This window comes from Mustela nivalis, assembly GCF_964662115.1.
Source record: "Mustela nivalis genome assembly, chromosome: 19".
NCBI lineage: Eukaryota > Metazoa > Chordata > Mammalia > Carnivora > Mustelidae > Mustela > Mustela nivalis.
The window spans coordinates 25,068,952-25,094,483 of NC_139038.1; the positions used below are offsets into that span (position 1 = coordinate 25,068,952).

A 25,532-nucleotide genomic window follows, 5' to 3' on the forward strand; every position below is an offset into this window, starting at 1 on the left:
AGCCCAATGCGGGGCTCGATCCCAGGACCCTGAGATCATGACCTGAGCCGAAGGCAGAGGCTTAACCCACTGAGCCCCCCAGGCGCCCCTAGAGTTTTCTATATAGCAAGATTTCTACGCGTCTGCTGTGGGAGGGGACCTGTAATCATCTAAAACTGCCAGCAGACTTGCACAAATCTTGTCATCTGCTAATAGTGACAATTTTACTACTTTACCAGTTTGGATGCCTTTTCTTTTTCTTACATGATTGTTCTGGCTCAGACCCCTGTGCTATGTGAAGAAACATGGGAGAGCAAACATTCTTGTCCCGTGTCTGATCTTAGAGGAAAAGCCTTCAGCTTTTTGATATTGGGTATGATGTTAGTTGTGGGTTTGGGCTTTAATTATGATGAATTATGTTCCCTCCACGTCCCCTGTGTTGAGTTGTTATCACGAATAGGTGAATTTTGTCAGAATTTTTTTTTTTTTAAATCTCATGAGATGATCATGATTTTTAATCCTTCATTTTGTTAATGTAGTGTATCACATTGGTTGATTTGCAGATACTCAACTATCCTTGCATCCCTGGAATAATTCGGTGAGTAATCCTTTAAATGTTTTTATTGAATTTGGCTTGGAAATATTTTGTTAAGGAGTTTTGCACTGGTGTTCATCAGGGATATCATTGGCTTATAATTAGCATTTTCCCCCTTGTAGTGTGTATCTTTATCTGGTTTTGGTTTCAGAGTAATGCTGGCCTTATAGAATTTGGAAGCATTCTTTCCTCTTCAGTTTTTTGCAGTAATGGAAAAGGATAGGTGTTTAACTCTTTAATTTAACTCTTTTTAAATGTTTGGCTTTACCTGTGAAGTGATCAGGCCCTGGACTTTTGTGTGTTGCAAGGTTTTGGGTTACTCATTCAATCTCATTACTAGTAACCATTCTGTCCAGATTTCCTGTCCTTGATTCAGTTTTGGAATATTTTATGTGCCTAGTAATTTGTCCATTTCTTCTAGATTGTCCAGTTTGTTGGCATATAGTTTTTTTGCAGTAGTCTCTTACAATTCTTTGTAAGAAGTTACAATTGTAACTTCTCCTTCATGTCTGATTTTATCTGAGTCCTCTTTTTTTTTTTTTTTTTTAAAGATTTTATTTATTTGAGAGAGAAACAGTGAGAGAGAGCATGAGCAAGGAGAAGGTCAGAGAGCTAAGCAGACTCCCCATGGAGCTGGGAGCCCGATGCGGGACTCGATCCCGGGACTCCGGGATCATGACCTGAGCCGAAGGCAGTCGTCCAACCAACTGAGCCACCCAGGCGTCCCAAGTCCTCTTTTTTCTTTAGTGCAGCTAAAGGTTTGTCAGTTTTTTCAAGAACCACTTCTTGGATTCATTGGTCTTTTGTTGTTGGGTTCGTGTTTTTTGTTTTTGGTCTCTATTTCATTTATTTCCACTCTGATCTTTATTATTTCATTCCTTCTGCTAACTTTGGGCTTGTTTGTTCTTTTTCTAGTTCCTTTAGTTGTAAGGTTAGATTGTGTTATTTTTCTTGTTTCTTGAGGTATACCTGTATCGCTATAAATTTCCATCTTAGAATTGCTTTTTCTGTGTCCCAAAGATTTTGAAACACTGTATTGCCATTATTCTTTGTCTCGGTATTTTTTTAATTGCCTTTTTGGTTTCTTCATTAACCCATTGGTTGTTTAGTACCATGTTGTTCAGTGTCTATGTGTTTGTGGTTTTTCTAATTTTTTGATTGCTAGATCTTCTGGCCTGAAGTGAGTCTCTTGTAGGCATCATATGGATGTCTTTTTATTTATCATTTTTTCAGTAACCCTATATCTTTGGATTGGAGCATTTAGTCTATTTACATTTAAAATAAGTATTGATAGGAATATACATTTGCCCTTGAATAAGGTGGTGGTTAGGGACACTGACTGATCTTCCTGCAGTTGAAAATCCACATGTAACTTTTGAGAGCCCCAAAACTTAACTATTAAGTCAGGAGCCTCGCTTGGTAACATGAACAGTTGGCTGACATAGTTTGTATGTTAGATGTACTATATTCTTAAAGTAAGAAAATCATAAGGAATAGAAAAGACATTTACAGTATTGTATTTATTTAAAAAAAAAACGTAGTTCAGACCTTTGCTGTTCAAGTGTTAGCTATACTTGCATTTTAATTGTTTTCTGGTTGTTTTCTTTTCTGTTCTCTTACTCTCTTTTATTAGTGACTTTTAGTCTTATGCTTGGATTCTTTGATATTTTGTGTGTCTATTAAAGATTTTTGGTTACCATGAGGTTCATTTATAACAATGTCTAGCAGTCTATTTTAATGGTCACTTCAGTTCGAACATATTCTGAAAGCACTGCATTTTTACTGCCCTCCCCTTCCACATTTTATGTATTTGGTGTCATACTTTACATCTTTTTATCTTGTGTATCCATTAACTAATTATGGTAGATAAGATTGATACTGCTTTTGTCTTTCATACTATTATAAATGATTGATTTACTAACTTTACTGGATGTTTATCTGTGAAGTTTTTTCTTTCATAATTTTCATCTAGGTATGTCCTTTTACACTTAAAGGAGTCCTTTTATCATTTCTTGTAAGGCTGGTTTAGTGGTGATGAACTCTTAACTTTTATTCGGGACACTTTATTTCTCTAGCAATTCTGAATGATACTCTTGACAGGTATTCTTGGCTGTAGGGTTTTTTGTTGTTTATTTCCACCCTCCTAGCACTTGGAATAGATGACACCATTCATTTCTGGCCCACATAGTTTTTGCTGAAAAATCAGCTGATAGCCTTATGGGTATGTTATTGCTTTTCTCCTACTGCTTTTAAGGTTTTCATTAATTTTTCATTAATTTTTTTCATTAATTTTTGACATTGTACAGTTGACCCCTGAACAATGTAGGGGTTAGAGGCACCAATCCCCCTGTGCAGTTGAAAATCGACGTAACTTTTGACTCTCCCCAGGTTTACTAATAGTCTGCTGTTGACTAGAAGTCTTAAACAGCTGTTAGGCACATATTTTCTGTTATATGTATTATATAATATATTCTTAAAGTTGGAGAAAATAAGAAATCACAAGAGAAAATCTAGTACTATTCTGTATAAAAGAAGTATTCACATGTAAGTGTTTTTGTGTCGTTCAAGGGCCAGCTTTATCATGTGTCTTGGTGTGGACCTCTTTGGATTCATCTTGTTTGGGGCTTTCTGTGCTTCCTGGTACTATGTCTATTTCCTTTTCTAGATTGTAGAATTTATCAGCTATTATTCAATTAAGTTTTCTGGTTTTTTTCTCTCTCCTCTCTTGGGATGCTTGTAATGCCAGTGTTCCAGATTGCTGATTCATTTTTCTGCACCCTCTAATTTGATGTTGATACACGGATAGTATTTTTCATTTGTTACTGTATTTGGCTCTTACTGGTCCCTTTTTATATTTTCTGTTAAAGTTCTCATTGAATTCAAGTTCAGCTAGCATCTTTATGACTGTTACTTTGAATTCTTTATCAGGTGGATTGCTTATCTCTGGCTCATTTTTTGAGATTTTGTTTTCTTTTATTTGGAACCCATTCCATTTTGTCTACTCTGTATTTAGTAGGTCAGCTACATCTGGTCTTCTATAGAAGGCATCCTGTGGGGCCAAAAGCGCTGTCTTCCCAGGCCACCAGAACCAGGTGCTCCAGGCCTGTCCCTCTGTGGGCTGTGTGAGCGGCAGGGAGATTTGGCCACAACCGCTATGAGCATTGTGGTAAGCATAAGTTGTGCCTTTTGAGAAGGTGGGTCCAAAGAGGAATGCCTTGTCAGTGCCAGTGGTTCTAGCAAAGTGTCAGAACTGGTACCTGCCAGCATTGGACAAGGTGGGCTACACGAGGGCAAGGCAGTGGTACCTACTAACTCTTCCCTTCCCAGAGAAAATTCCTACAGACTTGCCCATCCCAGCACATGCCTTAAAAGTAGTAAATGTCCTTCATGTATAACCCAGCACTTTCCAAACTGCTGCCTTGGTGATGGGTCTCAGAGTGATTAAGAGTACACCCTCAGGGGCGCCTGGGTGGCTCAGTGGGTTAGAGCATCTGCCTTCAGCTCTGGTCATGATCTAGGGTCCTGGGATCGAGCCCCACATCAGGCTCTCTGCTCAGTGGGGATCCTGCTTCCCCTCTCTCTCTCTGCCTGCCTCTCTGCCTACTTGTGATCTCTCTCTGTCAAATAAATAAATAAAATCTTTAAAAAAAAAAAAAATTCACCCTCCGCTTTCTATAGCCTTTGGCTCTCCCTGAGTTAAGCCCCCAGATTTCCAGAGTTCAACATCATGGGAGCTCATCTTCCTGGTGCTACATACCCCACCCAGTGAGGGGCTTGACCCTCGCCACTTATGGGTGACAGCCCTCCCACTTTATGGCTCACTGTGCCGGAGATGGGGTTCTTGACCTCATCTCTGCCCCTCCTACCCCTCTCACTGCAGCTTTTTGTCCCCAGCTGTGTAAGAGCCATGGCACTGTCTTTGGATTGTTCTCAGTGAGTTGCATGTTGTGTAGCTGCATCATTGGCATGTCCGTGGGAAAGGTGAGTTCAGCACCTCCTTACTCTGCCATCTTCCCAGGGGTTCCAGGGGGTGCAGTGGGGCTGCCTGCCAGTGGTGCTTGTGTTTGCCCACTGCCGTGTGGCCAGGGGGCACCACATACGCCTGAGCCGCTGCCCCTGGTCTTGTGTGTTGCCGAGGGCTAGGTGTCCACCAGTAGATTCCAAGTCCTATCAAGAACTGCTTTTGATAGGAAAGCTGATGGCACCATCTACCTTTTGTCAGTCTTCTATGGGGTTTTAGACAACATTCAATTCCAGACTTGAGGCCTTCAAATTAGGTAACAGTGGCTCTTTAAAAGTAGACACATTTCAAGGTTTTTTCTAGTTTAAAAACAACAGCAACAACAACAACATACACACATGACAGACATTACTTGCATTCTTCTGTTTCTTGATAAAGGCCGATCTCAAGGCCATTGTGCAAAGACACTGCTACTTTTGTGAACAAGATTGGATTTTAATGCTCTGACAATTCCTACTTTTTCACTGTCAAAATAATCTGAGTAGAGGTCAAAGCTTAAACCAATTCGTATATGTAAAAATAAAACAAAAAACAAAAAAAAGATAGAGCAGGTCTTTCTGGACTTAGCTTCACAGCCCCAGTCAGGTCCTTGTTTGCAGAGGGAGCCTGAGGGCCAGTTCAGTCAGATGACCCATATCTGGTTGTTTGCTTCGCTTCTTGATGTATTCCAGAGTTTTCACCTAGGAGGAAAAAGAATGATCAGTATCCTTTCTGGTTCACCAGTGAGCCCACAAATCAACCATACTGTGTGAGCTCATGCTTTCTTCCAGCTCAAGTCTTCAAGGATAAAGGAGAAGAAGAAAGCAACAGAGTCTTTAAAGTACGGGGTGCCGGAGGGGCTTAGTCAGTTAAGGGTCTGCCTTCAGCTCAAGTCATGATCTCAGGGTCCTGGGATCGAGCCCCCTCAGCAGGGAGCCTGCTTCTCCCTCTCCCTTTGCCACTCCCCCAGCTTGTGCTGCTTTGCTCTCTGTAATTTTTTTAAAAGATTTTATTTATTTATTTGACAGAGAGCACAAGTAGGCAGAGCAGCAGACAAAGGAAGAGGGAGAAGCAGGCTCCCCGCTAAGCAGAGAGCCCAGTGTAGGGCTCCATCCCAGGACTCTAAGATCATGACCTGAGCCGAAGGCAAACACTTAACTGACTGAGCCACCCATGGGACTGAGTGCTCCCTTAATAAGTAAAATTCTTTTTTAAAAAATGAAAGAAAGCAAAGTCTCTAAGTACAACTTCTTAGATTATAATTTGCTTATAAAGTCAGATCTTGGTGTGACCAGGAATAGCAGATATTTTTATATATGTGTATTTTATCAGAGGGAATAAAAAGGGGAGACTAGGATTTGTTGAGGCCAAGCTGTGCTCTGGCCAGTGGGTTTACATCATTCACCAGGACCCCCATGCCCTCCCAGTGCCTCACCATGGTCCTGGTATCCGCACACCCGTGCCTCTGGGCCAGGTGCCACAGGTTGACAGAGAGCTGGTTGAGTCTGTTGTTGCGCAGGTCCCCGTGGGCCAAGATGCTGTTAAAGAAGGAAAGCCCCAGCGAGCTTTGGCGCTTCAGAGCCTGAAATAGAAAAGAGAGATTACCCTCCGGCAGTGGGGCTCAGGCTGGGCGCAGCGTTGATGGTGGCTCTACCGTGGATCGTCTGGAGGGCAAGCTGCTGAACCTCCCAAGCCCCACCTTCATCTGTAGGACAGTAAGGCAATGCCAGCTCAGAGGGTAGGTGAGGAATGAGATGAAAGGCTACAATCAAATGTCCTTCGGATGTATCCTCGAGCTACCCAAAGTTATGGTCACCATCCAGGGCAGAAATAAAGACCCATGACCGCTCCCCATAAATGGCCCAGGCCCAGCTTTCATAAGAACTATTCTATAATAATGAAATCTTGCCTCTAGAGGTACCCAAACAAGGAAAGCCTAACCAAAAAAGACCAAACCTGAATTCAGCAAGAGGCCTTGGAGAAAGGAAGCAAGGTCTGAGAAGTAAGCAGGCACGTGGGAAGGCCAAGTGAACATGTGGGCCTAACCAGCAAGCCAGATTCTGTCGCATGTCCATGAGGGCCCTGGACAGCTGCTGACCTGCGCACCTGCTAGATGCCCTTGGCTCACAACACAGAACATCGGTGAGTCCAGCAAAGCAGTTGAGAAAGGAGCCCTTAAAGTGGGCCAGGTATTCTGCTCTGTGCTTTACACAGCTCATCTAATTTAATCTACACAGCAGATCTTTGTAGGAAGCACATCTCTTACCAGCTATGCGCATGTAGCCACTGTCTCCCAAGGATCCCTTGAATAAGGATCTCCTTAGTCAAGCATTACACAGGGTGCTGAGGTGAGGGGACTGCGCGGATGGAACCAGTTACAGACCTTAGAGAATCCTGGACTATCTGGGTGGGCCCAGTCTAATCCTGTGAGCCCTAAAAGGCAGAGAAATTTCTGAAAGACCCATAGCAGAAGAGGAGGCAGAAAGGGTGAGATCAGAGAGATTTGAAGCATGAGGATATGAACCACCATTGGTGGCTTTCAAATGGAGGAAGGGGGCCAAAAGCCAGGAACCGCAGCCAATTTCTCGAAGCTGAGAACAACCTCTAGCCAACAGCAGGGAAACGGGACCTTAGTGCTACAACTGCATACAACTCAAATTTGCCAACACCCCAAAGAAGCCAGTCAATGCCTTGATTTTGACCTTGTGAAACTTTGCCAGTGCCAACCCCCCAAACTGCTATAATAAATCAATGTTTTAAGCTGTTGAGTTTGTGGCTTTTTATTTTTTATTTTATTTTATTTTTTTCCCCTCAAGGCTGCAAGAGGAATCCCCATTTTGCAGATACACTCAAAGCTCGGAAGGCTTTGGGGGACTTGCTCATGGACCACAGCTAGTAAGTAGAAAGCACATTAAGTACAAAGCAGGGATTTGAACTCCAGTCGTCCTGCTCCAAAGCCTGTGCCCACACCCTCCCATGTCCCACTCCAGCTTCATAAATATTCCCATAGACCCGGTGTTAGCATCACATTAGGAATCCACATTCTGAAGAGACTAAGCGTTGCTTTTTCAACTACTCAAGGTAGACAAAACCAACCTTCTAACCATCGGTCTGTCCATCCATCATTCCACAAACCGTCACGGGAGCTAGACCCTGCTAACTGCTGAACCAACTTAATCCCTGCTGCCATCCTCAGCCAAGTGAGAATTTACAATCTCTCTGTGGAGGAAAAAATCCTGTTGAGGCGCAGCTTTAAGGACAGTTGGGCATGGGGCTGATTGGCAATAAGAGACCTCCACTGGAGGACCAGGTGAGCCTTGGCCACGGTGTGGACCTGGTGACAGTCCCAGAAGTAGCAGAACTGACTGAAAATGACCATCAAGGAGTGGGGTCATGCTGTGCACTGCCCAAGCCTGCGGGCCACAGGAGAAAAGCAGCATGTTCTAGGCACAGACTCACTAAGTGGCTGCCACATGCCTGCTTGGGGTCCTTTGATCAGACAATGCAATTCTACCCAACCAGGAACCTGGGCCGAGACCAGCATTCTGTGGGCTCCAGTCCAGGCTGCTGCCTGCCTTTTAAGCCGGCCCCCATCTGATGGCTAGGACAACAGGAGGGTACGTTCTGCTTCTATCTACAGGACAAAACTAAAACAAATTCTATTTCAAATACAACTAAAAGAGTTTCCCCCTGAGAGAGGTCCTTTAACTACATTTCATTGAAGTAGGAGAGATTTTTTTTTAAAAGACAAGGGAGATAGTATCTAACAACTAGCTATTTCTCTATTCTGTATCTTCTCACCATTTTACCCCCAAAACCCCCATCCACATGTGTTTCAAATGCACAGCCCATTAAAAGTGAAGCCATGAGAGACCGACCTGAGGGATAGAAGTCCTGCAAGCTGACATGCCAAGACCCCCAAACCATGAACACATTATGAAAACGGAATCAGGGCCTTGAGCCCCCTCCTCCTCTTCCTCAGAGGTTTTAAATAAAAATAAGCTTTCATTCTTTTCCTATGAGAACTGTCATTTCCAGGAAGCTCCCTGGGTCTGGCATAATTCCCAGCTTCACCCCACCTAAACCAACAACTTCATCAAGCTCTGAGTAAACTGGCAAGCCCCTTCTTAGAGATTTGAAGAAAACTTTGGAAGCAGGGTTGCTTCCATCCAGCACTAAGAAATGACCTACTCCAGATGGGCATCAGCACTCGGGGGTTTTCAACAGCACGAAACTTTGCTCTCCACCTGGTAGAGAAATCTGACCCCTGCTTCCCAGTTCCCAGACTGGATGATCCTGTGTGCAGGGCCCCTGCCGCGACCTGCTTGCCTATGCGGACTTCCACACCGCACTGTTAAAATGAAGGATGGTTGGGGGCACCTGGGTGGCTCAGTGGTTTAAGCCTCTGTCTTCGGCTCAGGTCATGATCTCAGGGTCTTGGGATCGAGCCCCACATTGGGCTCTCCACTCAACGGAAGCCTGCTTCCCCCTTTCTCTCTGCCTGGCTCTCTGCCTACTTCTGATTTCTCTCTGTCAAATAAATAAATAAAGTCTTTAAAAAAAAATACTTTAGCTCTTACGTTTAAAAAAAAAAAAAAAAAAAAAAAAATGAAGGATGGTTGTTCCGTTTTAGCTCGGTCCACCCATATTTTTCTAATAAATGTGCATATATGGAAGGACATTTTCAATGAATGTCCCTGGTATTTATGGGAGTTGAAATGTTCTTTGGAAGAATTCCAACTTCGCTGGTTTTTTTTTTCAGAATCCTGTTTCAGAGTCATTATTACAATCAATACCCCCTCCTCCAAGAGAAAGAGGCATAATGGTTAAATACAAACCCAGCACTGTCCCCACCCCCACAACTGCAAAAATACGTTCCAAGACCCCCAGTAAACACCAGAAACCACAGACAGTTCTGAACCTTCTATGGTACTGTTTTTTCCTATATACATACCTCTGACAGTTTATAGATTAGGGACAGTAAGAAATTAACAAAAGGGAATTATATACTGTAATCAAAGTTATGTTAATGTGGTTTCTCAAAATACTGTACTGTACTCATTCTTACAATTACTGCTTCATGAGATAAGGGAATGACACAGGCACTGTGATGTCTTGTTAGGCTGCTCTTGACCTGATTAGACGTCAGGAGTCGGGGGTAGAATCTGCTTTTGGACAGTAGTTGGCCCCGGTAACTGAAACTGCATGGCAGCGGGGTAAGGGGAGACTGTGTCCCAGTAGTGGGACACAACAACTATATATAGTTTTCAGCTTGATTTTTATTGTGAGCTTGGGGGTTGTTCTAGGTCATGGTCCTTTATGCTGTAGGTGGCCACCTCTGATTAAACCTAGCCTTCTAAATCAGGTCAGGGTGAAGAAATGTATTTTCAAGCCATGTGCCAAATTTTTCTTGGGTGTTACCTGTTAAACAGTACTGCTCTAAGAGGTCCCTGGGCAAAAACCTGGTGCCAGAACCATGGTTTTAAAAATCAGGAAAAGGTGCCTAAGAAGAACTTTTCAGGGCAGAGGAGCTGAAGGTAAAGGACCCCATTTCTACCTGAGAGGTAGAAAGAGCTCGCCCCTGAAAGCTACCAATACTCAGAGACAAAAAAAGAATAGTTTTTAGCCCTAAGAGTTTGCTCATGTTTGAAAAAGGCCCTTTAGTTGGTGGAGAATTGCCTCTTCTGATAGTTACTGGTTTGATTACCAGTTTCCCTGGAGAAATTGGGGTTCTGATTCTGCCCTTTCCCCTGACAGCCAGATGCCCTTCATGTGTTAATTTCCCCAGAGTCCTGCAGCCCTGCATCCAGAAAAGTCCCTAGGCTGGTGGGACACGCCAACACACACTCCCCTCAGACAGTGCGCTGTGATGCACATGGGACCTATTGCTAACCATAAGGCTGGCCTGAACTTGGCAGGGGCCACTGGAGGATGGAGTCTAGAAAAAATACAACTCGCTCCAGCATCTGCTTGACTATCCTAGGGATAATGGGAATCCAGAACACGCATGTACGTCATACATTTGTATGCCCACAGCCATACAATATTCTTGGGGTTTTCTGCTGGGGAAAGACTAAGGACAGTGGTGGCATCTCATATAGCCCCAGAAATGAGTATGAATTAAACTTAAAATCCAGTGGGATCTTATTTTGTCTTCAAAGGGTTTGATGGAGGGGGCTATAAGAGCAAAAACCTGGGAAGAGCCTTGGGAAGGGGAAGGCTGGAAAGCTACTGGGAAATAGGCAGTTCAAAATCTGCCTCAGGTTGGGGAAAGGGAATGGAGGAGCAGGACAGCAGGAGAGAACAGGGCCTGCCAGGGTGAATCTGGACTGAGCTATCAGGTTGTCTCTTGCCAAGTGGGAATAAAAAAAAAAAAATCAAAATTCTCGGAGCTTCAAGCAGACAGTCTGGAGTAGTGAAGACCAAGACCCAGGGGAGCACATGGAGGCAGAAACAAATTTAGGCATCAGGTGACCCACAGAAAGAATGCAGAGAGAGAAGTCAGGCACCAGCTTTGACTCCTAAGGCACTGCCAACCTCCACCCCCTTCCCACAGGCCCCGACTCCACAACAGCAATCAACCTGAACACACTGCCAGAGATGGGCCTAGGTCTGAACAACTAACTGTCTTGGCCAAGCCTGAGACCGGGCCTCTGGGATCCATCTGTCACCCACATGTTGTGCTGCAGCTGCAAAAAAAGGAAGCGGCGGTTGGCATAGGTGGGGAGGAGAACCAGGTAGGTGTGCAGAGTGCACTACATGGAAATGAAAATTACCTATTGTCTAACTACATGGAGAGTATGGAAAAATTGCTCTGAAAACATACAAGATGCAACATCGGGCATATCTGTGTAATTCGTGGGTAACACGGGTTCTAGAAGACTGCCTCAGCCATATCTCACAGCTCCCACTCTAGGACAGTGTAAAGGGACAGCTGTTCCCACCTCACTGGTCTGTCAGGAGAATTAAGTGAAATGATAAATGCAGAGTCCTCAACTCTACACTCCCATAACGAAGGCTGGAGAAACAACCTCCACTGTGGTGGGACAGGAACCATACGCCACTTCTCACAAGGTAAGCAGAACCAGAGGAAACCCAGGGCTGTGGAGAAGCTGCTCTGAGCCTCAGTTTCCTTTTCTGTCCAATAAGAATAGACACCATACTTGCACTTCAGAGAGGTCGTGGGCATGAAAAAAACACCGATGTGTGCAAAGCACAGGCCATATATTCAGCATGTACCGACGAAGCCCCTGCTGTATGCCAGCCTCTGTTCAAGGTGGAGGGATGCTGGGGTGAGGGTACATGGGCCCCAGACACAGGGAGGTTCCTGAGACTCAGGTTGCAAGATCCTAGCCCTCCATGGAACTTACATTCTGCTGGGAGAGGCAAGCAACAGAACTGCACAGAGCATTTCAGAGAGTGACCACACAGTACAGGGAAAGCCCTGGATGGAGCGCTCAGTGATCAGTCCGCACAGAAACACGACGCGCACATGAACCAGTTTCCTGTCCAGAATGGACCCATGTCCTACACCCCCTGGAAACGCATGCGATCAGAGCGAGCGGCAGCAGGGGGCAGGCCAAGGGCACCTACCTCATCTTTGGCCAAGGTTTTCAGATGCTCCAGGATCTGAGCCATCACCGTCTCACACAGCTTGTTGTTTTCGGCCAGAAACTTGGAGTCTCCCCCATACAGGCTGTCGTTGGAGTCAACTGATGGAACAGACCAGAGCAGTGAGCAAAATACGGTCTAGCCATACAGAGGAATATCATGCAATCATAAAAAGGAATTCAGTGGGACGCCTGGATGGCTCTGTTGGTTAAGTAATTGGCTGCTTTTGGCTTGGGTTGTGTTCCCAGGGTCCTGGGATCGGGCCCCACCGCTGGCTCCTTGCTCAGTGGGGAGCCTGCTCCTCCCTTTCCATCTGCCTGTTACTCTGCCTGCTTGTGCGTGCTTTCTCTCTCTCAAATAAATAAATAAAAATTCTTAAAAAAAAAAAAAAGGAATGAAATTCTGTTAAGTGTTAAAACGTGAATGAATCTTGAAAGCTTTATGTAGGTGAAATATGCCGGGCACAAAAGGACAAATATTGCATGGTTCCTTTTCTACAGGGCCCTAGAAGAGGCAGATTTGTAGGAGGCAGAGTGGAGTCACCGCAGGCTGGGGGAGGGGGAGAGGGAATGGGAAGTTACTGTCTACTGGGTACAGGTTGTTGGGATGATGAAAAAAACTCTGGAAATGGGTAGTTGTGATGTCTGCCCAACACTGTGAATATACTTGAAGCTGAATGAACTTTTTAAAAATAGTTAAAATGGCAAACTTTATTTTACTACTATGTGTATGTTACAAATCCTTAAAAAATGTAAAAAAAAAAAAAGCCTTAGTACAAAAAGTCTGTATCTTTGACTTGGGGAAAGAATTCTAAGCTATTTACTTTAAGAAAATAATCCAACAGGAACGCCTGGCGGGTGGCTCGGTAAAGTGTCCGATTCTTGGTTTTGGCTCAGACTGTGATCTGAGGGTTGTGGGATCGAGCCCTGCATTGGGCTCTGCGCTCAGCAGGGAGTCTGCTTGAGATTCTCTCCCTTTGCCCCTCCCCTCACATGCACGGTCTCTCTCAAAGAAGTCTTTAAAAAAATAAAATCAGAAAAATAAATGCTCTGTTATAATATTAAATACTTAAGAGAATAAAAGTATATGATCTATAGTTATTAATTCCCACATATACACAATACTATTGCCATAACATACTATTAATAATTACAAGATACTATTAATTTTTAAAAAGTGACATAAGTATCCAGAGTAGAGCCCAGACACGTGTACACATCTCTATTCCCTACTTTACAGCTGCTTAAGAACCAATTTTTTTTTTATTAAAAAAATTAAATTTCATGATATCCTGTCATCAGCCCTGAACCTTCCAGAGAATGGGACAGGTCGAAGCACAAAGCAGTGAACTAATTGATAAAGTAATTTCAGATATGCCTTCTGTACATTTCTAGTTGCTATTTCACGAACAACTATTCTTGCTTTTTATTTTGAAGGCTGCCAGAAGGCCGGGAAAGCAGTACACTGAACACGTAGCTGCACGCTCCACGACACACGTACAGACCCACAGACACGCGGTGTTCTCTGGCGAAGCGGCTACAAGCAGACTGCAGATACGTTGCCGACAGATAAGAACCGCTCCCCAGCAGTCTCCTTGCGCCCAGTGTCTCTGTCCAAAGGTGATCTCTAACCCAATTCTGAACCGCTCGTGCACGGAACTGTGTCTCAACATTCAGAGGATGACAGCTGTTCTCTTAGAAGAACGTAAGAGACTGTGATTCTGGTGAAGCAGGGGGTTCGGCCTTTCACCACCACCTGAGTCTGCAGGGCGCAGAGCTGCGGCGGTGAAGGAATTTCTCACGTCTACCGCTGACGGCCGGACTAGGTCCTGGCCTGAATTCTCAGGCTGACTCCGGGTTGGAGTCTACGGTTTCTGATGAGCTCAGCACTGGAGAAGAGGGAAGGAAGGTCTAAGACCGCCCGTGGCCGACACACCCCAGGGCTTCCTCCCCAGAGGGGCCGCGGTGTGTTCAGGGCAGGCTGCTCACTTCCTCACGCACACGTGCGTGCACAATTGTGCACACGCACACTGCACCTCCTGCATGAGGGCCTGCTCTGCACCAGCTTCCAGAGTAGGAGCTGAGGACCCAGTAGGGGGGCAAGGCTGATTCGGTCCCCACCTCACAGAGCTCACAGACCACGAGGACAGGTACACTGGCAAAGAGGCAGTCACAACAGGAAGTACCGAGAGTCAGAAGGGGGCGGTACAGGGGTAGGGGACCCTAAAATCTAGGCCTGGGATGGAACTCAGGAATTAGCAAGATCAGGCTAAGCTCTACAGGTTAAATTCACTAGACGAAATGGAAAAGGGCGATGGTGCAGGTGAGTTTTCCATGCTAACACTTGGTGGTGATGGAGGGAGGACAGGGGAACCTTGAGAATTTGAATCTCGGAAGGTGGTCAGACCAGTGCGTACAGTGACCCCAAGAGACCAGGTGCAGCTCTTACGAGGGCAATAAATGACATCCCTGGCAAGTGGCCACTAAGAATAGCCCAGAGTCCCTGCATCTGTCGGGCCCTGGGATCATGACCCTCAGTGTCTCAAGGGCCTGGCAGGTGGTGTGGAGCAGCCAAGGGGCTACAGTGGGTTCACGGGGGCATCCCGTGATCCAACCAGATCAACGCTGTGTGCATGTGAAGTCAACATTCGGCACACAGGCATCCTCCCCTTCCACATCAAACACGCCCATACTCCTACAGGCTTGGCGGGGGGAAGCACTGGGGTTCTTGCTCTAGGTGGTTTCACAATGCCATCTTATTGATCAAGAAACAAAGCAGCAAAGGCATCCTTTGTAAGTGCAAAAAAGTTGTGACCCTAGTTCTTCGAAGTTCTAACCTGTGTCAACATTAAGAGGCTGCCTAGAATAAGAAAGGGAGGGGCAGCAAAGGCTCTTTCGGGCCCCCCTGGGCCTCTCTCCTACTAAGACAACTGTCAGGTCACAATTACGTGGAGTAAACACAGCTGGGCCAAGAAAAAAGGGGGAAAAACCCACCCATGCCTCCGTTTTCTTCTCTGAAAGCTAGAAATCTAAGAGGCTCCTATCAAACCTAGCCATGCTCCCTTCGCTAGCACTCCTGGCCCCAGTCTGGCTGTACGGTTGAGAGGGTGAGAGGGTTAAATGGATCTGCTCCAGAAGACGAGGGAAGAGAAGGCAGGAGACAGGAGAGGGCTTGCTTGCCCCTAACTGAGCCTGAGGTTTGCAGACGCACTGCCACATCAGTGCCTGGACCTCCAAAGTCGCTCTACAGTTGCAAGTCCTCAGTGTGCATGTGGCAAAAAAGAGGAAATAAAAATGCCAACAAATAAAGGAAAAAGTGCTAAATCTCATTAGCCCTCAAAGAAATGCAAATTACACTCATCAGAAGAGCCAAAATGAAAAAGACTGACTGCACAGAGGGAACCAAGGGGACCCTCACTCATGCCTGGTGAGGGTATCCTTTGGTACAACTATTTCCGAAGACTGTGAGACGCTTTCTGCCAAAACTGAACACAAGCAAGTCCCAAGAACAGCAACTCCCCCTGTAGGCACAGAGCCAGCAGAAATGTGACATGTCCAAGAATATTCACGGCCAGAACCAGAACCGATGGAAACATGCAAATGGTCATCAGGGAATGCATGAATTCTGGTACAGTCACATGATGGAATAGGATACAGCAATGCAAAAGGAAGAACTTCAGCGACACGGGACACAGACAAAGCTCACAGAATAGTGAGAAGAAGCCAGACCCCAAAGAATGCATGCTCAACCATTTCATTTACCCAAGTGCGAGGCTAGAAGTCGGGAGAGTGGTGAACCGTGAGAGAGAGCTCACAGGAAGGGGGCACGATCAGGGTGGGCACTACTGGGGTCTGTGTGCCGTGCGATAAGTCACTGGGCTTATCACAGTGATGGCACTGTGGATGTTTGTTCTACACAAAAGTCTCAGAACATATTACATACATGTATGTACGTAACATACTCTAATTCAATTAAACATTGTTATTTTTTAATCAAGGAGGCAGCATGAGGCATGCCCCACAGTTCTGGTTGTCAAGTTCTACTTCCTTCACTAACTGGCCACAGGACCTTGAGTAAACTCAGTAGGGTCTCTCTGAGTCTCCCCTTATTGGAATGGAAAGTAGGGGCACAGATGCCTGTCTTACATCCTGCGATGCTTTGAGTATAGAAGGAGGCTCTGTGGAGTCTGGTGCGGTCCCCGGCATGCAGCAGGAGCTCAAGTCGTGGGAGCGGTCATCCCCCACGTTGACCAGCCTCCCTAAGTTACATCTTAACTATTAGCCCCCCAGTCCCAGCTAGAGGAAGCCTCTGAGTGTCGTAGGGGAAGGCTCTCCCACGAATTTGCTCCCTGAAATTTCCAAGTCTAGAGAGACAGTTGCTTAAACCCCCAAGTATGTCATGACTAGACAAAGCACTTTTAACAACAGGACCATTTTTCTGGGAAACCACTGGCACTGAGGGTCTGATAGGCAGGTAGATGCTTGGGCTCCGCAGGCAGAGGTCTGGAACTGGGACTGTCCTGTGTGTCCAGGGTATGAGAAGGCCGCTTCAAACTCCTAACAGCAACTTAAAAATGGCTGCTAGCACGTGGGGGAGCAAGGCCACCTCCTTCCTTCTGAGCATCTGAACTAGGGGTTCACGGAGTCTCAGCATCACTCGGGGAACTGAGTGAAGTCCCACCTGAGGCTGAGGTCAGGGCCAGGCCAGCGAGGAAGCTCAGGCATGTGTATATTTAACCACGTTTCAAGGTTATTTATAGTGGACCAGAGAGAGCACAGATCCAAAAGAGTGCTTCTCTGAACTTCACTGGCTGTCGAAATGATTCTGGATGTTTCTTCTACATAAAATTCTCAGGCCTCTTGCTGGGGATCCTAATTGAGAAGGAGTAGGATGGGGCTCAGGAATCTGCTCAGGGAGTTCTTATTTTGGCACATGTAGGAAGGCCCCAGACTAGAAGTTCCTGGTGGGTTAAAAAAAAAAAAACTAGGTGATTAAGTAAAAGAAAACAAAACAAAACAAACTTCACTGGACCTTCCTGAACGTCAAGCTCGGGGCAGTCTGGCAGGGGGGCACCCCACTACCTTTGTCGATGTGGTAGAGGTAGGTCTCCTGGCTCATGGCGGAGAGGAGGTGCAGGACGCAGGTGTAGATGCGGATTTTATCGTCACTGCTCTCCTCCCAAGTGTAGTCCTGGATCACGTTGAGAAGCTCTCGAACAAGAAACAGGACCCCATGTTCGGGATGATCCTAGTGGAAGCCAAAAAAAAAAAAAAAAAAAAAAGGATTAATACTCCTAGAAATCAATCAGGAAGGGAGGAAAACCCCAAAAACCGTGAAGACCAAAGCCCAGGTCCCTGCCGTCCGCAGCTGAGGAGGAATTACAGTGGCAGCCCCTTCGCCGAGGCGAGCCGCTCGCGGGCCTGGCTCGCGAACACCGAGAAAACGGACAGACTGTTGTGAACGCCACCGATCAGCGCGGTCTGCGGAGACGAGGCTTGAGAGCCTCCCCGGGTGCAAGGAAGGAAGAAGCAGAGTCACCTGTCAGCTTAATGGCCCGTTTTCAAAATTACAGTCTCGTTCTCCCATGTGTGCAGCAGCACAAAGGCCTGCTCCTCCGACTACAAAAAGCAAGATTGCGGGTCTCGCAGCAGTGGGAACAGTGGAAGCCACCTACTTTGAGTGCAGTTCCCCACCCCCCCAAATGATCCCTGTCACCACCAAAGGCACCAGCTTTAAATATAGCATTGCTCTTTAGGGCGTCAGTGACATTAACAGCTCAATCGCGGACGCTCTCTTGGGAGAGGAAAAACCCAAGAGACACTCGGAGCTGAGAGAATGGTGTTTCTCAGATGCTGAAATGAACCGGAAGAGGGTCGCGGAGGCCACGGAGCTGGAGCTGGCTTCCCTTCCGACAGGCTACCTGCGATTCTGGGTTTCTCCTCCTCAACACACCCTCCAGACCTGAACGGCCAGGGGTGAGGGCCCAGGCCCTGCCACCATCGCCACGCTGACCTGGGAGCCACACATTGTGGCTCCTGGGACCAGTGGGACACCCTCCCAGTCCGGCCAAGCCACTGCCAAACCGTGGCCCAGTGAGCGTGAGGGGATAAACACCCCAAACTTGTTCCACTCCCGCCTTCCAGTCCGCAGTCGGTCCCTGCCACTGGCTGAACGGGTCGGACAGCGGAAGGAAGCCAGCCCAGGGGACGCGGTCCCCAGGGGCCGGTCTCGCACACGGATCTCGACAGAAGTGCAGGGGACGCTACGGCAGCTCGTGCGCCAAGGTCCGGACTCCTGGCTCTGCTGTTCCTTCGGACTGAAATCCACCTGCGAGGCCTGGCCCGACCCGTTCCTCCGCGAGAGCCCTCGCCCAGGCTCCGTCACAAATCATGGTTGCATTTCCAAGAGCAGTTTTGAAGGGACTTCTTTATGGCTTCGGGGAACGGCCTGATTCGTTTCTGTCTCTCTCCCTTTCGTCCCGGCCTATAACCCCCCGGGAGGACCGGTACTTTCATGGGTCGGAGCTGCCAGCTCGCAGCCAGGGCTGCCCGAGTGGCACAGAACACGTTACCACGGGTGCACTCTCCCCACGCCTGGCGCTTACGTGGCGACAGAGACGAGTAACGATCGCGAACTTTCACAGTCACTATGGTAGCTTTTTAGCGTTCCAGAAAGACACTAGGAGGACCAGCCCCTGATTTCACAGAGGGCAGGTGAGCCACGGAGAGGTTAGCCGGCCCCGTGTCACACCGCTGGTCCACTGAGGAACCAGGGCTCGAGCTCTGCAGTCTGGCTCCTGGGCACCAACTCCGCACCCGGAACGTTCACGCCGCCCCTCTCGGACCCGACGGAGCCGGCCCGCTGCGGGGAAGCCCCCCGCGTGAGCAACCATTCTCAGTCCGGCGCGGAGTAGGAGAAACGCTGGAACCGAGATGGGTGGGAAATCACACCTCCGAATCCCACGATACAGCAGCAACACTTCCAAGTGACAAGGACAGTGGCGGGGCGAGAGAGACTGGGTACAGCTGTTAACATCTACAGGAACTGCTGCTTGGAGATCCCCGAGAGAGAGGACGCACCATGCCCTGAAGTCTGAGGGCCCCAGGCTAGAGTGATCGAGACCCCCCAAATCCACCCCCTCCCCACCCCCACCCCGTGCCGGGTCTGCCTTCCATTTACAGTCCGTGGCTCACGACGGCTGTTCTTTGCTAACAGCTGTTTCTAACTGGGCTATTTTCTTCTGCTATGTGGATGTTCAAAAATACTTTTTATTTAAGGATCTGCCTTGGAAAGAAACAATAATCCGAAGGTTGCAGTAAGCATTTCAACACGGCTGTCGTAACTGTAGTGGGAGCCCATGCAGCACACCTTCCCCGGGGTGCGGGAGAAGGGGGCGCGCAGACAGAAGGGTTTGTAGCGAGCTATTTCCGTGAGCTTTCCGCTCGCCACTGAGGACGAGGGATTACTTCCAGCCTTCTGTACCAGGAAAAATTTTTCCTTAAGATATCCGTGCTTCAGGGGTTGTAACTTTTTTTTTTTAATTGCACTTTGATGCTTCCGTGCCAACAACTGAAGCAAGGCAAACACAGGTTTTAAAAAAAAAAAAAAAAAAGTAAAAGGGGCGCCGGGGTGGCTCAGTTAAGCGGCTCGCTCTTGATTTCAGCTCAGGTCATGATCTCGGGGTCCTGGGATAGAGCCCTGTGTCCGGCCCTGCACTCGGCAGGAAGTCTGATTCAGGATTTTCTCTTCCTCTGCCCCCTCTCCCATCCCCTAAAATAAATAAATCTTTAAAAAAAATTAGATAAGAACAAAAGGTCCTGGATTCAACTGGCAATGTGAGCAGGGGAAGCCCCCCACAACCGGGGGTGGGGGAGGGGGGCCCTGCCTAGGCTGCCTCCCTGACAGAGCAAACCCGCACTTATGAGGCAGGTCCCAAGGGACACCTGGGAGGGACTCAACTCTCTCTCTCAGCTGGACAGACGGGGGACCTGGCTTCTACTGTTCGCAATATCCCTTTGGGTCCCTGGTTCTGGTCTGCAGGAATCACTCCATTAAATGTCATTCCTTAATGGGGCGCCTGGGTGGTCCTCAGTGGGTTTACCCTCTGCCTTCGGCTCGGGTCCTGATCTCAGGGTCTTGGGATTGAGCCCTGCATCGAACTCTCTGCTCAGCGGGGAGCCTGCTTCCTCCTCTCTCTCTCTACCTGCCTCTCTGCCTACTTGTGATCTCTGACAAATAAATAAATAAAATCTTAAAAAAAAACAAAAAAAAACCCTGTCACTCCTTGGCAGAGGAAGGTGTATCCTAGAAATGACTAATTTTCCAGGAGCGCTAAGGTGAGAGACAGCAAAGATGCACTGAGCACAGACATCCTGGCTTTGGCTTTGACTTTCGTCTTGGCCGATGACTAGCTGGTGACCCTGGGTAAGTCACTTGCCCTCTCTCTGCCAGGGTCTGCTTCTGTGAAATGAGGATAGGAACAGGCTCGTTTGGAGGATTTGTGAACTGCCGGCTGGCTCACTGTCAAGGGTATGTAAGTGTTGACGATAAACAGTAAAAGCCCTTTAGAAAAGGAGCCGGAACACGGGATGGGGTGGGGCCTGGCGCTGGGAGGAGGAGCCGGACAGGAAAGGGGGGTGGGGACGAAGCGGGAGGGCAGGGGACAGAGGGGCATGGGTCAGGAGGCTGTCAGGAACCAGCTGTCTGTGGAGCGACACGACTCGGGCAGGAGCCAACCCTGTCATGTGTCACCAGCTCACACCCCTGGTGGGCCCTCAGCACTGCATACCCACGAGTCACCGAGGCTCTCTTCTGATCCCTCCAATGCAGGCTGCCTTCCCACTCCAAGCTTTACCCATGCTGCCCCCTCTGCCCAGAATGCCTTCTCCTGTCCCCCGCGGCCCTCCATGACCAGTCTTCCTGTGGCTCTCAACTCTAGCGACACTTTCTTGGGACACTTCCCCTGACCTACTTCCCTTCCAACCTGGGCTCTCAGAAGTCCCTGTGTTTCTTTGTGGGACTTTATACTATTGGAGTTCCAAGTGTTTGTTTGCTTAGTATCTGTCTTCCTGAGCGGAGGACGCACTTCTCTGGTTCACTCCTCAATTCCCAGATCAGCAAGTCTTTGTGGAACAGACGGGACAAACGCAGCTCAGCACTGGGACACCATGTCATGCTTACGGCGGGACACTTCACAATGATGAGGAGTAGAAAAAGACACTCCCCTGCTGTGTCCCAGATGATCCGTGCCAGGACATGGATGCCAGTAATATCCACTGCCTGTGTCAACTGAATCAAAATTAGGCCTGTGAGCTGTTACGCTGAACCTGTTCAATGAAGTCCACGGGTCCTACCAAATGTAAGAGAAATGCATCAGCTCAGTTACACAGACGACTCTGCAGGCCAGCAAGAGGCTGACCGCAGCAAATACCAAAGCAGAACGCCTCTGAACGCTCCCAAACTGGCACTGTTAGCCAGAGAGAGGGCTGGCCTGGGGAAATGTTTATTTCCGCATTGACAAGTACCAATAAAGGGGGCCAGGTAGTTTATTTAGCCTATTTAGTCAATTTTTTTTCCAAACAAATAAAATGAATCGAGGCCTTTTAAAAGGCTCATACACAGTTGGTAGGGACATCGACTGACGCAGCCACTGTGGAAAACAGTATGGAGGTTCCTCAGAAAATGAAAAATAGAGCTGCCCTCGGATCCAGCAATGCCACCTCTGGGTATTTATCCAGAGAGCTGAAATGAGGATCTCAAAGAGACACCAGCACTCTCATGCTCACTGAAGCACTGTTCCTAATGGCCAAGATGTGGAAAGAACCTTTAGGTTCTTTGGGGCGTGGCGCTGGGAGGAGGATGCCCATCGATGGATGAAGAAAATGTGACATGCACATCAAGACAGCATGGTATCGGCACAAAAACAGACACACAGATCAATGGGACAGAATAGAGAGCCCAGAAATAGACCCTCAACTCTATGGTCAACTAATCTTCGACAAAACAGGAAAGAATGTGCAATGGAAAAAAGACAGCCTCTTCAACAAATAGTGTTGGGAAGATTGGACAGCCACATGCATAAGAATGGAACTGGACCATTTCCTTGCACCACACACAAAAACAGACTCAAAATGGATGAAGGACCTCAATGTGAGACAGGAATCCATCAAAATCCTTGAGGGGAACACAGGCAACAGCTTCTTCGACATCAGCCGCAGCAACTTCTTCCTAGCAACATCGCCAAAGGCAAGGGAGGCAAGGGCAAAAATGAACTATTGGGACTTCGTCAAGATCAAAAGCTTTTGCACAGCAAAGGAAATAGTCAACAAAACCAAAAGACAACTGACAGAATGGGAGAAGATATTCGCAAATGACATATCAGATGAAGGGCTAGTATCCAAAATCTATAAAGAACTTAGCAAACTCAACACCCAAAGAACAAATAATCCAATCAAGAAATGGGCAGAAGACATGAACAGACATTTCTGCAAAGAAGACATCCAGATGGCCAACAGACATGAAAAAGTGCTCGGCATCAGGGAAATACAAATCAAACCACAGTGAAATACCACCTCACACCAGTCAGAATGGCTAAAATTAACCAGCCAGGAAACAACAGATGCTGGCGAGGATGCGGAGAAAGGGCAACCCTCCTACACTGTTGGTGGGAATGCAAGCTGGTGCAGCCACTCTGGAAAACAGCATGGAGATTCCTCAAATAGTTGAAAATAGAGCTACCCTAGGACCCAGGAATGGCACTACTGGGTATTTACCCTAAAGATACAAATGTAGGGATCCGAAGGGGCACGTGCACCCGAATGTTTATAGCAGCAATGTTCACAATAGCCAAACTATGGAAAGAACCTAGATGTCCATCAATAGATGAATGGATCAAGAAGATGTGCTATACACACACACACACACACACACACACACACACACACTGGAATACTATACAGCCATCAAAAGAAACAAAATCTTGGGGTGCCTGGGTGGCTCAGTGGGTTGAGGCCTCTGCCTTCGGCTCGGGTCATGGTCCCAGAGTCCCAGGATTGAGCCCCGCATTGGGCTCTCTGCTCAGCAGGGAGCCTGCTTCTCTCCCTCTCACTCTCTGCCTACTTGTGATCTCTGTCAAATAAATGAATAAAATCTATTAAAAAAAATTAAAAATTTAAAAATTTAAAAAAAGAAACAAAATCTTGCCACTTGCAATGGCATGGATGGAACTACAGCGTATCATGCTGAGCGAAATAAGTCAGTCAGAGAAAGACAATTATCACATGATCTCCCTGATATGAGGAATGTGAGAAGCAGGGCAGGGGGTTGGGGGGTAGGGAAAGAAAAAATGAAACAAGATGGGATCGGGAGGGAGACAAACCATAAGAGACTCTTCATCTCATGAAACAAACGAAGAGTTGCTGGGGGGAGGGGGGTTGGAAGAAGGGGGTGGGGTTATGGACACTGGGGAGGGTATGCGCTATGGTGATGCTGTGAAGTGTGTAAGCCTGAGGATTCACAGACCTGTACGCCTGGGGCAAATAATACATTATACGTTAATAAAAATAATTAAAAAAAAAGAAAATGTGATATACGAGGGATTGTTATTCAGCCTTAAAAAAGAAGGAAATGTTGTAAAATGATGCCAAGATGGATGAAACTCCGAGGCTCTCAGGCCAAGTGAAATAAGCCAACCACAGAAAGACAAATACTCATGATTCTGCTTCTATAAGGCCGTCCACAACAATGACAGGACCAAAGGATGGGATGGTGGTGCTGGAGGTCCAGGGAGGAGGACATGGGGAGTTACTCATCAAGGGGCTTCATGATTCAATTAAGCAGGACGAATATTCTAGAGATCTCTGTATAATACTGAGCCTGTAGTCAGTAAGACCGTATCATACACTTAAATATGTGCTCAGAGGGTAGGTGGATCTCAGTTTAAAGGTCTTTACAACCATAAAATTAAATGCAAAAAATTAAACACTAAAAGCTGCGACATGAAAGGATATGCTGTGAACCAGGTCTAAGTGGGATACAGGGGTCGTCTCCACGCGAAAGCACCTCACAACACACGTGCCTCAGGGGCCGCCCAACCTCGGGCCCGGGAGCCCACACTGCATTCAACCTCAGCTATTCAGCCTGAACATCAGGCACCTCCAAGCCTGCCCGCAGTTAGCTGTGTCCCAGGGGAGGGACGGACAGCTGCTAAGGCTCAGCCTCGAGCAGATCAAGTGCACTGTAAATGTTTCACGCTCAGAGGGTGCAGGATGGGCTTGGCAGCGGCACAGACCTGGGTTCAAATCCCAACTCTGCCGCTCACCAGCTGCGCGGCCTCGGGCAAGCTGCACGGGCTCCCCAGTTCTGGGGTGACTACGTGGGAAAGGCACAGGGAGTCCCCCCCATGCAGGAATTACACCGAGTGAGCAGGCACACTGGGGCTAGTCTTCATCTCATTATCTTTACTAAACCCCAGCAAAAGCCTGCCCGCTGACACCGGGAACAAGAAAATCCGCTGAGACCCTGGGAACATTCCCGCAAATGCCTACGGGGCCAGGAAAGCAACAGAAATGGGTTCAGTGGGTCCAGAGGTACCCACGGGAACTGCAGGGAGGGCACATGCCTCCCACCTGCCCCCCAAAATGGGGAGGCTGCTCCCAAGCTGAGGCAAAGTGGCCAGGTCGGAGAATGTAGGCCCCCCCCATCGCAGGATCTGATTTTTCTAGAGGATTCGAAAATCTGGGGTTTTCTGTGATCTACCAATTTTTAAATGTGGGTAATTCATTCCAAATGTTTTCCATCATTATGTGGCCAAAAAAGCCTGTCTGCGGGCTGGCTTCCATCCGCTGGTCATCAGTGCGCGACCCCAGGGACAGAACTTCTGGGTCCCAAAATGCTTTCAGATCAGTTGTTTCATTCAACCTCCCAGCAGCCCTGCCAGGTGGGCGTTCCGATGACATTTCAGACAGGAGACGAGTGAGGCTCTGACGAGTCAGACAACTTTCCCAGAGCCACTCAGGGCTGCTGAGTCACTGGGTCAAACTGCCCTCAAGTTTCTGACTCCAAGCACAGGCTTTTGTCCAGGCTCCAGTGATTTTGAAGAAAACACCACATGCAGACGGAAAATGCAGCCCAATTAACCAATGAATGGTGACAGCCATCAGCTGGCTCCTTAGAAACTCGGACTGTTGCTGGTCCCCTCACTTGACAACTGGACTACCCAAAACAGAGAACGTGATTCCACTAAGAAAGTGATCTGGAAACAGTGGAGTCAAGCATCGAGCTCTCCCTCCTGACCACGCCATCCTCTCTCTCTGGAGCACTTGGGACCTCAGCTGGGACACTTGGAAA

General features: G+C 47.6%; 2 protein-coding genes across 5 annotated transcripts in view; one reads left to right on the top strand and one right to left on the bottom strand.

The window, feature by feature from the left end:
- The window catches only part of KNOP1 (lysine rich nucleolar protein 1), a 45,862-nt gene extending 28,593 nt beyond the window's left edge, over positions 1–17,269 (top strand). The window contains exons 4-5 of one of the 3 annotated variants that reach the window (XM_082714903.1): positions 7,391–7,469; positions 13,622–13,778. In XM_082714903.1, coding sequence (XP_082571029.1) covers positions 7,391–7,469; positions 13,622–13,653 — 111 coding nt within the window. In that variant the 3' untranslated portion in view covers positions 13,654–13,778. Of the gene's footprint in view, positions 1–7,390; positions 7,470–11,130; positions 12,154–13,621 lie in introns of those variants that run through there. The other 2 variants (XM_082714902.1, XM_082714900.1) reach the window with 2 other exon arrangements.
- VPS35L (VPS35 endosomal protein sorting factor like) overlaps positions 5,010–25,532 on the bottom strand; it is a 115,917-nt gene continuing 95,394 nt past the window's right edge. For both annotated transcript variants that reach the window (XM_082714893.1, XM_082714894.1), the window contains 4 exons: positions 17,267–17,432; positions 12,168–12,286; positions 6,010–6,156; positions 5,010–5,275 (listed from right to left, as the gene is read on the bottom strand). In XM_082714893.1, the coding sequence (XP_082571019.1) occupies positions 5,177–5,275; positions 6,010–6,156; positions 12,168–12,286; positions 17,267–17,432 (531 nt within the window). In that variant the 3' untranslated portion in view covers positions 5,010–5,176. The remainder of the gene's footprint in view (positions 5,276–6,009; positions 6,157–12,167; positions 12,287–17,266; positions 17,433–25,532) is intronic.